This window comes from Meleagris gallopavo, chromosome 1, assembly GCF_000146605.3.
Source record: "Meleagris gallopavo isolate NT-WF06-2002-E0010 breed Aviagen turkey brand Nicholas breeding stock chromosome 1, Turkey_5.1, whole genome shotgun sequence".
NCBI classification, from domain to species: Eukaryota; Metazoa; Chordata; class Aves; order Galliformes; family Phasianidae; genus Meleagris; species Meleagris gallopavo.
The window spans coordinates 34,740,328-34,752,216 of NC_015011.2; the positions used below are offsets into that span (position 1 = coordinate 34,740,328).

Below are 11,889 nucleotides of genomic sequence, written 5' to 3' on the forward strand. Positions count from 1 at the left end.
GGCATGGGCTGGGTGCCTGCGCAGGGGCGGCTGGCGGCGGGGCTGCTGGTGAACCTGGCCGCCTCCATCTGCATCGTCTTCCTGAACAAGTGGCTGTACGTGCGGCTGGGCTTCCCCAACCTCAGCCTGACGCTGGTGCACTTCGCCATCACCTGGCTCGGCCTCTACCTCTGCCAGGCGCTCGGCGCCTTCGCCCCCAAGAGCCTGCGGGCCGCCCAGGTGTTGCCGCTGGCGCTCAGCTTCTGCGGCTTCGTCGTCTTCACCAACCTCTCGCTGCAGAGCAACACCATCGGCACCTACCAGCTGGCCAAGGCCATGACCACGCCGGTCATCGTGCTCATCCAGAGCCTGGCCTACGGCAAGAGCTTCCCGCTCCGCATCAAGCTCACCCTGGTGAGGGCAGGGGGGGCGGGGGACGCGCGGGGCCGGGGCCGCGCCGAGCCAACGCCGCCGCCCCACGACGCCTCTCCGTCCCGCAGGTGCCCATCACGCTCGGCGTCTTCCTCAACTCCTACTACGACGTGAAGTTCAGCGCCCTCGGCACGGTGTTCGCCACGCTGGGCGTCCTGGTCACCTCTCTCTATCAAGTGGTCGGTACCGGCGGGGCCGGGGGGCGCGGGCGGGCTGCGCTGCGGGAGCGGCCGCGCTCTTCAGACCGGAACGGAGCGGGCGGTGCCGCGCGGGGTGCCCGGCGCTCTACTCTCGCTGCCGGCGGTGGCATCGCTCTGCCGGCCTTCCTGCGGAGTGTCCTTGAGCTGCTGACGCTCCGTCAGCATCCTTCCGTGGTTCCCGCAGAGGCTGCGCTGGAGCTACGGAGATAGAGAAGGGTCTGGAGGGCGAGGCTGAGGTCCCTGTGTGCGCTCAGCGCGGAGCAGAGGAGCTGAGGGGGGGACTGATGGCGGCTGCAGCTCCTCACAGGGAGCGAAGGGGCAGCGCTGAGCTCTGCTCTTTGTGACAGCGACAGGGCCCGAGGGAACGGCATGGAGCTGTGTTAAGGGAGGGGCAGCTGGGGTTGGGGTTCTTCACCATAAGGCGGTGGCATGGAACGGGCTGCCCAGGGCAGTGGGCACGGCCCCAAGTACTGGAGTTTTGATTTTGGGTGTTCCCATGAGGAGCTGGACTCCTTACAGGACCCTTCAGATTCAGGATATTCTGTGATAAAGCCCAGTGTAACCTTCTACTCAGTTGTCGTGGAAGAACACAGAGTGGCTCAGCTCTTTCTGCTGCTGTTTTTCAACGCATCCTCTGCCACAGCTCTAAAAGCAGCCCCTGTCCTGCTAATGAGATGATGTCTCAATTTGAGCCCCTTTGATTGCAGTAGGCACAGAGTGCTCTGGAATGCGAGATGACAAATAGTGGTGGTTTGTCCTGTTTGGGGCAGAATGGGAGAGATGCTGCAGAGTAGCTTCAGGTGGCTGTGAGCTGGGGAAGTGATGGTACCTGAGTTGTTTTTGTTTTTTTTTTTTTTAAACAGCAAATGTATATTGGAATTCATGTTGCCAACGAATGAGATGTGAAAGGAGGAAGGGTCACCACGTTTGGTAGTCAAATATTTTAATATAGCTTTAGAAATATTCCTGGCAACAAACAGCACCATTTTTGTCTGTGGAAGTATGTATTACTTTGGAAATGAGCATAAGTTGCTGCATTCAAAGAGGCAGCAGTTTAGAAGGCAGTATACATGCAAGCATGTTTGTATATCCAGAGTGAAATGTCGGAGGAACCCCTTGCAGTACTGCAACTTTGCCCTGACCAAGGTGCCTCTTTCGTAGGCAGGATCTTGAATTTGCCATGAGTAAAGGGGAGCTGGTGTTTTCTTTCCAGCTCTGTTCCTTTTTCATTATCCTCAAGTGTAACTCTTACTGTCAGGAAGGAAGGGAAGGCTGAGGTGCCAGGCATTTGGCTGAGAGGGGTCTCACTGTGTTCCCTTTCATAGAATCACAGAATCATTCAAGTTGGTAGGGACCCTTAAAGGTTATCTAGTCCAATTCCCCTGCAATGAACAGGGACACCTACAGCTAGACTAGGTTGCTCAGGGCCCCATCCAGCCTGAGCTCATCTGAGTGTCTTCAGGGCTAAGGTAGACTCAGAAGACGTTTTCTTCTCCTGTGGCTGTGCTCTATGTGTTTGTAATCACAAAAGACAAGTATCTGGTTTGGCAAAGGTGGGTGGTAGCACTCACCGGTCTGTCTAAATGGCATTGTCTGTGTAAGATGAGACACCCTCTGTGCTAGCAGGTGGTTTGCTTCTGCTCAAATTATGGGTTGTTTTCCTGATGTTTAACAGCTTTCTCTTTTGGTCTTAGTGGGTCGGAGCAAAGCAGCATGAATTGCAGGTAAACTCCATGCAGTTGCTGTACTATCAGGCACCCATGTCCTCGGCCATGCTGCTGTTCATCATTCCCTTCTTTGAACCAGTCTTTGGAGAAGGGGGCATATTTGGGCCCTGGACGCTTTCTGCTGTGGTAAGGCTTTCATCCAATTTTGTCTGTACTGACACGGAATTGTTTTATTTTTGTTCTTGATATGTTTCTCTTTCCTGATATGTTGTATCTGAAAGTAAAGGAACCTGGAATGTATCTACAGGTCAGAAGTATGTGGGGTTGCTGACTGTGTGCGTTAATCCACAGATAATGGTACTGCTGTCTGGTGTGATAGCCTTTATGGTAAACTTGTCCATTTACTGGATCATTGGGAATACATCGCCTGTCACGTATCCTTTGTAACAGTAGTTGCCTTTCCTGTTTCCATATCAATTATGTTAGCATTCATTTGGATTGATTTACTGTGGGAAAACCGGTTTCTGACCTGCCTGTTTTTTTTTTATATGATAAAGCTGGGAAAGCACATTCTTTTTTTTTAGCTTATTTCATAGAACTGTAGGATTGTTACAGTCAGAAAAGACCTCTAAGATCATCAAGTCCAACCATCAGCCCGTCACTACCATTCCCACTAAACCATGGCCTGAAGTGCCACCTCTAAATGTCTCTTTAACACCTCCAGGGATGGTGATCCTACATGAGTTGAATGTGACACACCTTTGTGTGCCTTGGGAACAACTAGCCAAATTCCTAAATGTTCTCTGTTAACTGCAAATGTCAGTGTGATTTTGTGTAATCCTTAACAGGTGCTTAGATACAACATGTTTGGGCACTTCAAGTTCTGCATCACCCTGCTGGGAGGGTGCCTCTTGTTTAAGGACCCCCTGTCTGTTAACCAAGGCCTTGGCATTCTGTGCACGTTGTTTGGCATCTTAGCCTACACGCACTTCAAGCTTAGCGAGCAGGAAAGCAGTAAGAGTAAATTGGTTCAGCGTCCATAAAGCAGGGCTTTCTGGGGCTTAGTAATGTTACGTTGTGAGGGACAACGAGTATTTAAATCTGCATTGATTCTAGAATGCACAGAATTGCCTCATTCATTTAGAACGGTGGCTTGAATTTAACTGCCAGGATGGTTATTCTGTAACTAAAGCAAACAAACTGAATGATGTGAAATGTCAGGGTTCTCCTATCTCACTCTGTCCAATCGTTTTCATTACATTTAAGTGGTAACTTAACAAAGAACCTGGCACGCTTCAAATTGCTGTGGAAATGTTACTGCAGTCATTATATTTTTTGCATACTAAATGAGATGGTGGTGGCTGCTGTTATGAGACAGAGAAGTAATGTCACATTTGTGATCATGCCTGTATTGTGATCTGAAGAAACTTGGAGGCACTGTAATGCAGATGTTCTGGTTCCTAGCGATGCTTCCTCCCTTTTGTCTGGTAGGTGACAGAGAGGAAATCTCCCGTGTTTTGTTGTTGTAATGAGAGCTCTGAGCTCATTCCTATTTCTTGTATGCTTGACTTGAATGCGCTGACAAATGAGGGGAGATGCTGGAAAACTTGAAACCCCAGGCCAAGCTACAGATAAACATGAAAAGAGATCTAAACAGCTATCTTCAGTTTTTCTTCTAACCTGTCAGGGCATCGACCCATTCATTAGTGTTTTTACAAAACCTGCTACCGCTTCCTGACTTTCTCTTTGCCAAAACAAGGCTTGATGTGAGATGGCGAGCCTGCTAAAAACTCTGATTTCGTGGTGGTCGCCGAATGCTTTGCAGCACATGCAGGTGGGCAGCCGTGCTCAGAATACCCGTGGAGGAACATGGAGAAGGGTCGCTGAGCGCGGCGAGATGCGGCCTGGGGATGCGGGCGCTGCAGTGCACTGATGCAGCTGGAGGGCGTAATTTGGGATTGGTGGCTCTGTGCTAATTCAGGAACGCTTCGCAAATGACTTTGTGCCAGTACCAAGCGCTGATATGACAGCATGGGAGGAAGAAGTCGAGTACTGTTCTATTTTAAATACGACATAAAAAATAAATGCGCTCAGTAAATCTGGTGAAAGCATATGTTGTCTAGATTTGCAAGGTTAGAATTGATTTGCGGTATCTTCTTACATTTTGGGGTTTATTTCGTCTTCATCTACCTCTAGCAGATTTAAAGAGGGGAATTACATGAACACAAACAGGTATGGACGTTTACAACCGTGGACAGAAATACGTAGTTCCTAGGAGCTAAGTCTTTGTGTAAGAAACAACGTACATCTTCTGAAGCATAGAAATTACTTATTCTGTTACACAGTTCTCCATTTTAGAAAGAAATATTACTCTGTGTAACCTGAATTTGCACTGCAACACTCCATAACATTTCAGAGTTAGAAATACCTGAATAACTTTACATCTCTACTGTTTCTTAGACATTGTTCTGGTCCAAGGATGAATTTTTGTATATGTTTTTGTAATTCTATAATTAGTTTAAAAATGGAGCCTAGACTGCTGAGAGATGTGTTCAGACAGGACAGTCTCTAGATGCACATCTTTCAGTAAGTGCTCTGAGAAAACCATTTGCATTAATTTGTGCTGTGCACAAGTTCTTCTAAAATGTAGACAGGCCATAAAGATTCCTATGGTTTGGGAACGGTGACTGAATTAGAAGTCTGTATGACAGCAGCGTGTGAGATGGGACTGATGTACACATAAAGTGGCAGAATGAACAGAACAAAATGCCTGCAAAGACAAAAGACTGTAAGGAGAGGAGCAGGAGAAAGTGAGTGGTATTGTGTAAAACGGAACTTTACAAATACTGACTGATTCTGGGGCATATCAGTCATGTCAGTCACCTACGTGACATGATTGTTTCTGTATGTTCAGGAACTCTCCCTTGAGATGTACCTATTGTCCCTAACTAATAAAGTATCTTGAACTACTTTTGCCATATGATTCAAAATGTTAACTGTGGGAAGCTGTGTAATTGCTGGGTAAGTGATCTCTTTATATGTATTGTTTCCTTGGATGCCATGTGTAAGGTGGAAATAAATTTTTAATGCTTGACTGATCCCTGCATATTGAGGAGGAGAACTGTCCTCGTTTTTCTCATCTCCTGCTTGAACCGTCTGTGCTTTCAGAGTATAGGTGTGTGTAGAACAAAATAGTGTTGCTTGGGTTTCTGCCTGAGTAACTTAAGGGGAACTTGCATGTTTTGGGGCTGAGCTCATGGCACATGAGAAAGGCTGCGTGCCTCCCCTCCCTGTGCAAGATCATGGACCACACACGTATGTATGCACGTGCTTGCACACATACAGGCTGCCTGCGTGCATTTATTCACCCCCTTCTCAATATCCCCCACAAAATCCTTTCTGAATGCCCCAGTCCCTGATGTCCTCTCTTGCTTTCTGTCCTGCACCAAGATCCCCAGTGCAAAGGTTCTCTCTGCAGAGATACTGTGTGTGTTTTCCTGACTGCTCAAGCTTCATCCTCGTCCCACTGCAGAAATGGCCCTATGCTCTCTGGATGGTGCTGGTGAAGAATGGTGCAGAAAAATCACTGGTGCTTATCTAGGGGGGAGAGATGCTTGCTCTGGTTTTTACTACTTTGTTTTCCAGCTAATTATGTGTATTTAACTCAGTTTTGGCTTTCATCAAAGAGAAACCAGAGTTTGGCATCATTAACAACGTGTAGTGTCACCCTCTGCGTGCCTTCACATTTGAAGCCATACTATACAAAGCATGGTATTTACTTTCTGCTTTTGTTTTTATGTTCTACAAAAGACTGTAGATACAAGTTGCACCTTGGTCCTATCAGGTGCTTTGCTGCTTATGTTAATGTTCTTCTCTTTTAAAAAGCTATACTATTCTAGATCCAGGGGAAAAACTAGCTTAGAGGGTGGCATTTAAAAATGAGAGCAGATGCAGATGATTCCAATTAGCTTACCCCACCAGTGACTCATATTTTATCTTTGCTCACTAACCCTTTCCCTGCAAATACTGCAAATGCAGGTGCAAAGTTTTCTCATTTTCCCCAAAGTGATAGGAAATGTGCCTTCACCAACGGACAGATTCTCAGTACAAAGCTTGGTGTTTGCACTAGCTTTGATAACTCAGCACTTTTCTGACAGATTTTGCATCTGGTTTTGTGTGTGTTCCAGCAGGCTCTGGGAGGCACTGTGCCAGAGGAGTTTTCCTGTTGCTGGGTGAGCAGCTTCTCTTTCAGGCATGAGGTTGAAGGAGGGTGGTGTGCTGCTGCTAAACCTATCAAAGGGTGGTTTGTTCTCCAGGAAATCCACCTTCAAGACAGACCTTCGATTCAGCAGGAATGCATCCTTTCTCTGTCTCATTCCATGAAATGAATGCCCGCGACAGCTAAAGCAGCCTGAAAGCCTTGTTTGGGCTGCCCATATTAGTAAATTTTATTTGAAAGTTGTGGCCTATGTAATAGGAGATTCAGAAGACTGTTATAGCATTTTGGAGTACAGGTAATGTCTAACCAATGTCTAGTTTGCATTATCTGCAAAATCTATCAAAAGGAAATGTTGGCTCTATTAACAGGCTGTTTGCATTGATAGGATTGAGCTGCTGAGAAGAGACTTGCTCCTGAGCAGTACCGTGCTACCAAAGACTGGCATGCTGTCCTTAAATTTAGCAGTGATTTATAAACATCCTGCAATTCACCAGCGTGCTGAGAAGGGAAAAAGCAGGCTCGCTCAGATAGGTGAGAGAGCTTTGTGTCTTCCTGGGATTTGACAACAAACATGGGACTTAGAGTTCAAGGGAATTCAGAGAACAAGCCTGATTGTCCCTCAATTTACCTTTTTTTTTAAGATTTTTCTCCCAGGATGTCTGTTCTGCTCCCTGTGTGCAGTCGGTTATTTCACCTGGATTTTAAAAGAAGTGTATTTTGGTTTACAGACCTGGGGCGTTTGCTTAGGTTGATTTGAGTGGGTTTTTTTGCCTCAACATTTTTTTGGTAGCCATTCATAACCCAACTTTCTTGTTTAATTAGAAACAAAAGAGGAACGGGGAATAAAGGAAAGTTAGAGTGGATAAGTGGTGAAGATACCCTTCGTTTTGCAAAACCTCACTCTTAACTGGGACGATGCAGTTCTGTTAGTCCCTACAGTATTGTCATGTAGATACAAAGAAGCACCGCATTTCTATTGCATACAGCTTCTCCTCCTGCTGGTACTCTGATAGCAATCTCAGCCTTCCATTTGACAGCTCAGTTGCAGCAACGATAGTGAAGGTAAAGAACATGAAGTGAAAAGCCATCAACAGGAGCCAATACAATCTTGGGTAATGAGAAATCCTACTTACTGTACTACATAGAGCCATTTCACCAGACAGATCCATGCTAAGCACGAGGGAGAGCTGTCGGCTTACCTTCCAACAGGTATTGCAAAAATTGAGTTGTATGAATTCTTGCTATGCTGTAGTAGTTGACATACTGAGCTTAAACTAACTGTTATTAATAACTGAACACGAATGCCGTGCAAAAAGAAATAAATAGCTGGATTCAGTCAGTATTAAGTCTTTCCCAGACTCCTCCTGCAGATGTGCATAACCTTCCTGAGAAGGGAGCTATTGTTCCACCTCCAGCTCACTCGGTGGTGCTGTGAGTACAGAAGACAGTTTGTGTGCCTGAGAGCTGCCCTCTGTGTTTTCAGCCACGTTCGCTGGTCCAACGAAAACATCTTGTTTCCCTATTAGTTTGTCTGACCATGCTTGGCCAACCTGGTAGCCTTCTACGATGTTGTCACTGGCTGGGTGGATGGGGGGAGAGCAGTGGATGTGGTCTACCTTGATTTCAGACATTTGATACTGTCTGCCACAACATCCTTATAACAAAGCTGCCCTTGTGGCCAAAAAGGCCAATGGCATTCTGGGGTGCATTAAAAAGAGCGTGTCCAGCAGGTCGAGGAAGGTGATCCTCCCCTTCTACTCTGCCCTGGTAAGGCCTCATCTGGAGTACTGTGTCCAGTTCTGGGCTTCCCAGTACAAAAAAGACAGGGATCTCTTGGAAAGAGTCCAGCGGAGGGCCACAAAGATGGTGAAGGGCCTGGAGCATCTCCCCTATGAAGAAAGGCTAAGTGAGCTGGGTCTGCTTAGCCTTGAGAAGAGAAGACTGAGAGGGGATCTGATCCAGGTTTATAAATATCTGAGGTGTGGAGGGCAGAGTGGTGAGGCCAGTCTCTCTTCAGTGGTACGTGGAGAAAGGACGAGGGGAAATGGCCAGAAACTGCAGCATAGAAGTTCCGCACAAATGTGCTTAAGAACTTTACGGTGAGGGTGACGGAGCGCTGGAACAGGCTGCCCAGGGGGTTGTGGATTCTCCTTCTCCGGAGATATTCAAGACCTGCCTGGACGCCTACCTGTGCGACCTGGTGTAGGGAACCTGCTCTGGCAGGGGGGTTGGACTCGATGATCTCTGGAGGTCCCTTCCAACCCCTACAATTCTGTGATTCTGTGATTGTCTTGCTGAGTTTCTGTTTCTACCTTCATCTGGCTGACTTGGGTCTTGCTGGTATCTTCCTCCGATGGCTGAAGGATCTTTTCTGGGGAATAAAACATACTCAGTGTCCAGTCAGCTCTGCTGTAGGGGATCCACCCCAGAGGGTCATTGCTGCAATCTGTGGTACAACTGAAACTAACAAAAGTCGAAATGCATTCCCTTCTCATTGGTAGGCAATTACCCATCTTTTCAAAATGTCTTTGCCATTTCCTTTTAGGAGGCGCATAAGAAAACTCCCTTTCCTGTTGCAGTCTGCCCTTTTGTATGAAGTGTAGCTATGCCATTTTCTAGGGAATTTGGCAATTGAGACAGAAATTGTATTCATAGCTCACATAAATACAGGATACACATGCAGGCTGGCAGTGTGTCTGAATGGCCAGGATTATTTTTAGACCTCTAGATGGCTGTGTCACATCCAGGAAGTGCAGGAAGGAGATCTCTGGTTGAAGTTAAGTGTGAGAACGTATTTTTTAATGACCTTGGCACAGAAAACAGTTGTATTTTTACTTCTTTATAATCTGAGGCTGTGAGACAAATTTGTTTAAAGGAGCTGCCTGCTGGTTGGGTGGAGCACACGGAGCTATCACAGCCCTGGCATGCCCAGAACAGAAGAAACTGTGTGTTTAAAAAGTAATAATAACAAAAAGAAAACAAGACTGGATTAACAGATAACTGAGTGAAGTTTACAGCGTATGGATACGCTGTATATATGGGCATGTTGGCAAGTTTATGAGTATAGAGTCTAAGTTTAGGTACCTAACCCCACCATTAGGATTTTGAATAACAGGGCTGGATCTGTTGGGGTCAACTTCTTCCCTTTCTGTTGTACTTAATGGAGAATGGTATGTGCTCAGCCTTTCCAGAAGGGAAGCTGCATAGTTGACAAGTTTGTCATTTTTCTGGTCTCCAAATCAATGAGGTATGCTGTTTAACAGTGAGGCAGAGTCCTTGTGCTGCTTCCTTATTCTGTAATATTTTTTTCTTTTCCACTTTCTTACTCTCTTATTCTCTGGGAGGAAAAGCACTGTTTTTTTTGTTTTGTTTTGTTTTGTTTTGTTTTGTTTTGTTTTTGTTGGGTAGCTAAATGCAGTGACTGGATAGGCTTTGTTTTATAGTACACTGCAGTTGCATAGGAAAGGCTTTTATTAAGATGTTGTAGTTTATTTACAGATGTGTATGTTTCTATCCCCTAGCTGAGTGGAAGAAGCCCACTGTGCTTTAGAATATCAGCTGTCATAAGATAAAATGTTGCTGTCCAAGGAGCACAAAGGGATCGTTAGGGTCTTCTGGGATCCAGGCTGGTTTGCCTGTTAAATATATTTGTTGTGATGGTTAGGCTAAGGCTGGCTCTGTTTGTTAATCCAGCTGAAAGGAGAAACCAACAGCAGAGGTCACACGTGCTTTACACAATGATGTTTCTGAAAACATCTTCCCACTTTTCTAAATGCATAGAATTTGATTCTGATTAGGATAAACAATATTCCCATGCTTTTCTGCTGGTGTCATTTTCTAGAGACCCACTTCTTCACATTGCGTAAGACTTTGGTTTGCATGTTATGAATATAAAAGTAGGGACAGATGTAGGAGACTTGTTTCCAAACAGAATCCAAGTTCCCCCTAAGGGCTATTTGATTCGTGGATAGTTTGCTTTTACTAGGGGTGGACAGGTCATTGTTATACCTCTAAGCAAATGCTGGGCCATGCTCTAACCTGCAGCCTCAGGAGGTCCAGCTGATGGCACAGTGGATGCGTAGTGGGGAGAGTGATGGAGTGATGGAGCACGCATTGCTCAGCACCTGCAGTGCTTTGGTGCTGCAGAACTAGGTGTGAGATTACAGAACCAGCTGTACTTGGTTGTTGTTCAGACCTCAACCTTGCATGAGACATTTTGATGCTGGCCTTGGTTTTCAGCCTGCTCCTTTTAGCAGAACAAGTCTGTGCTGCATCAGCTGCTTCTCCTTCCCTGAAGACAGCTTTACTCATGTGACAGCCTATAATAGTTCACAGTGTGTCACACAAGCTGGAAGTCAGTGAGATATTATTGTCAAAGGTTGGTTAATTTTCTACTCACTGTTACTTGTCCCTGGGCAAGCTGGGTTTAAATCTCTTATCGTTAAGTATTGTCAGTGTTTTCAGAACCCTGTAAAAGCAAGATAAGCAGTCCCCTGCACTTGTAGGTTTCCTTTTAAAAATACAGTCAAGTCAATATATACAAAGATATTTAAATGCATTACTTTAGGATATGATATCCTTACTTACTAGCGGAATTTAACATCTTGGGGCTATGAACAAATGAAATAAACTTTGGGACAGACTTCTGCAAAAGTGGTTTGCTATGATTGGGTTGTAGCAGGGGAGGAAGCAATAGATGGCTTCTGAGAGGCTCCACTTGTGTTGAAAACTGGAAACAAAACCTAGCAAAAATGGAGGGCTGATATCCATGTATAGTATAGAGAACACCATAAAGTTTTCTTAGTTTTATTGGAGTTATAGTTTTGGTCTTCTTTAAAATAGTTATATGGCTGCATGGACCAAGTGGACAGTGGTGTCTGACCACTGCTCCCCAACTGCTTGTGGCTTCTCTTCTCCTAGAGACCATTGTCCTTTCCCATCCATGTCAGCACGGAGGAATGTGTGCCAGTGCCATAGTTTCATCTGGATGCAGCCACTTGAGCGAGAGCTTAGCATGCCAGACTGTGATCTGAGCCTGCTGGGATGTGGGCAGTGATCCTGCCCTGTAGTGTGCTGTGGGGGTGGTAAGCTTTGCTAAGAAAGGAATCAGCAGGGGGAAGTGCTGTCTGGAACTGGAACAGCTTTATTTGCTCGAACTACTTGATCAAAGCTATATTAACAACAGCAAATCTTGCCTGCTACTAAGCAAAGAAATATCAAGATCATAATTTTGGAACTGTGTGGGGAGAAAGCTTTGAAGGTGATGCAAAGATTTAGCTGTGTGATGAGAGATCCTCCCTTCTCATTCTGTTGCTGCAGTAAAATGTATGCATTTGCTATCAGTAAGAAAACTCTCTTAAGCAGCTGCGCAAGTGAAATGCAAAACACACAG

The 11,889-nt window shown here is 45.7% G+C and overlaps 1 protein-coding gene across 1 annotated transcript; it reads left to right on the forward strand.

Annotated features, from left to right (window-relative positions):
* Positions 1–3: 3 nt before the first annotated feature.
* SLC35E3 (solute carrier family 35 member E3) lies at positions 4–5,384 on the forward strand. Its single transcript, XM_010707960.2, has 5 exons — positions 4–393; positions 480–590; positions 2,306–2,464; positions 2,630–2,712; positions 3,135–5,384. The coding sequence occupies exons 1-5, from the start codon at positions 4–6 to the stop codon at positions 3,319–3,321; spliced, it is 930 nt and encodes a 309-aa protein (XP_010706262.1). The 3' UTR covers positions 3,322–5,384.
* Positions 5,385–11,889: the final 6,505 nt, after the last annotated feature.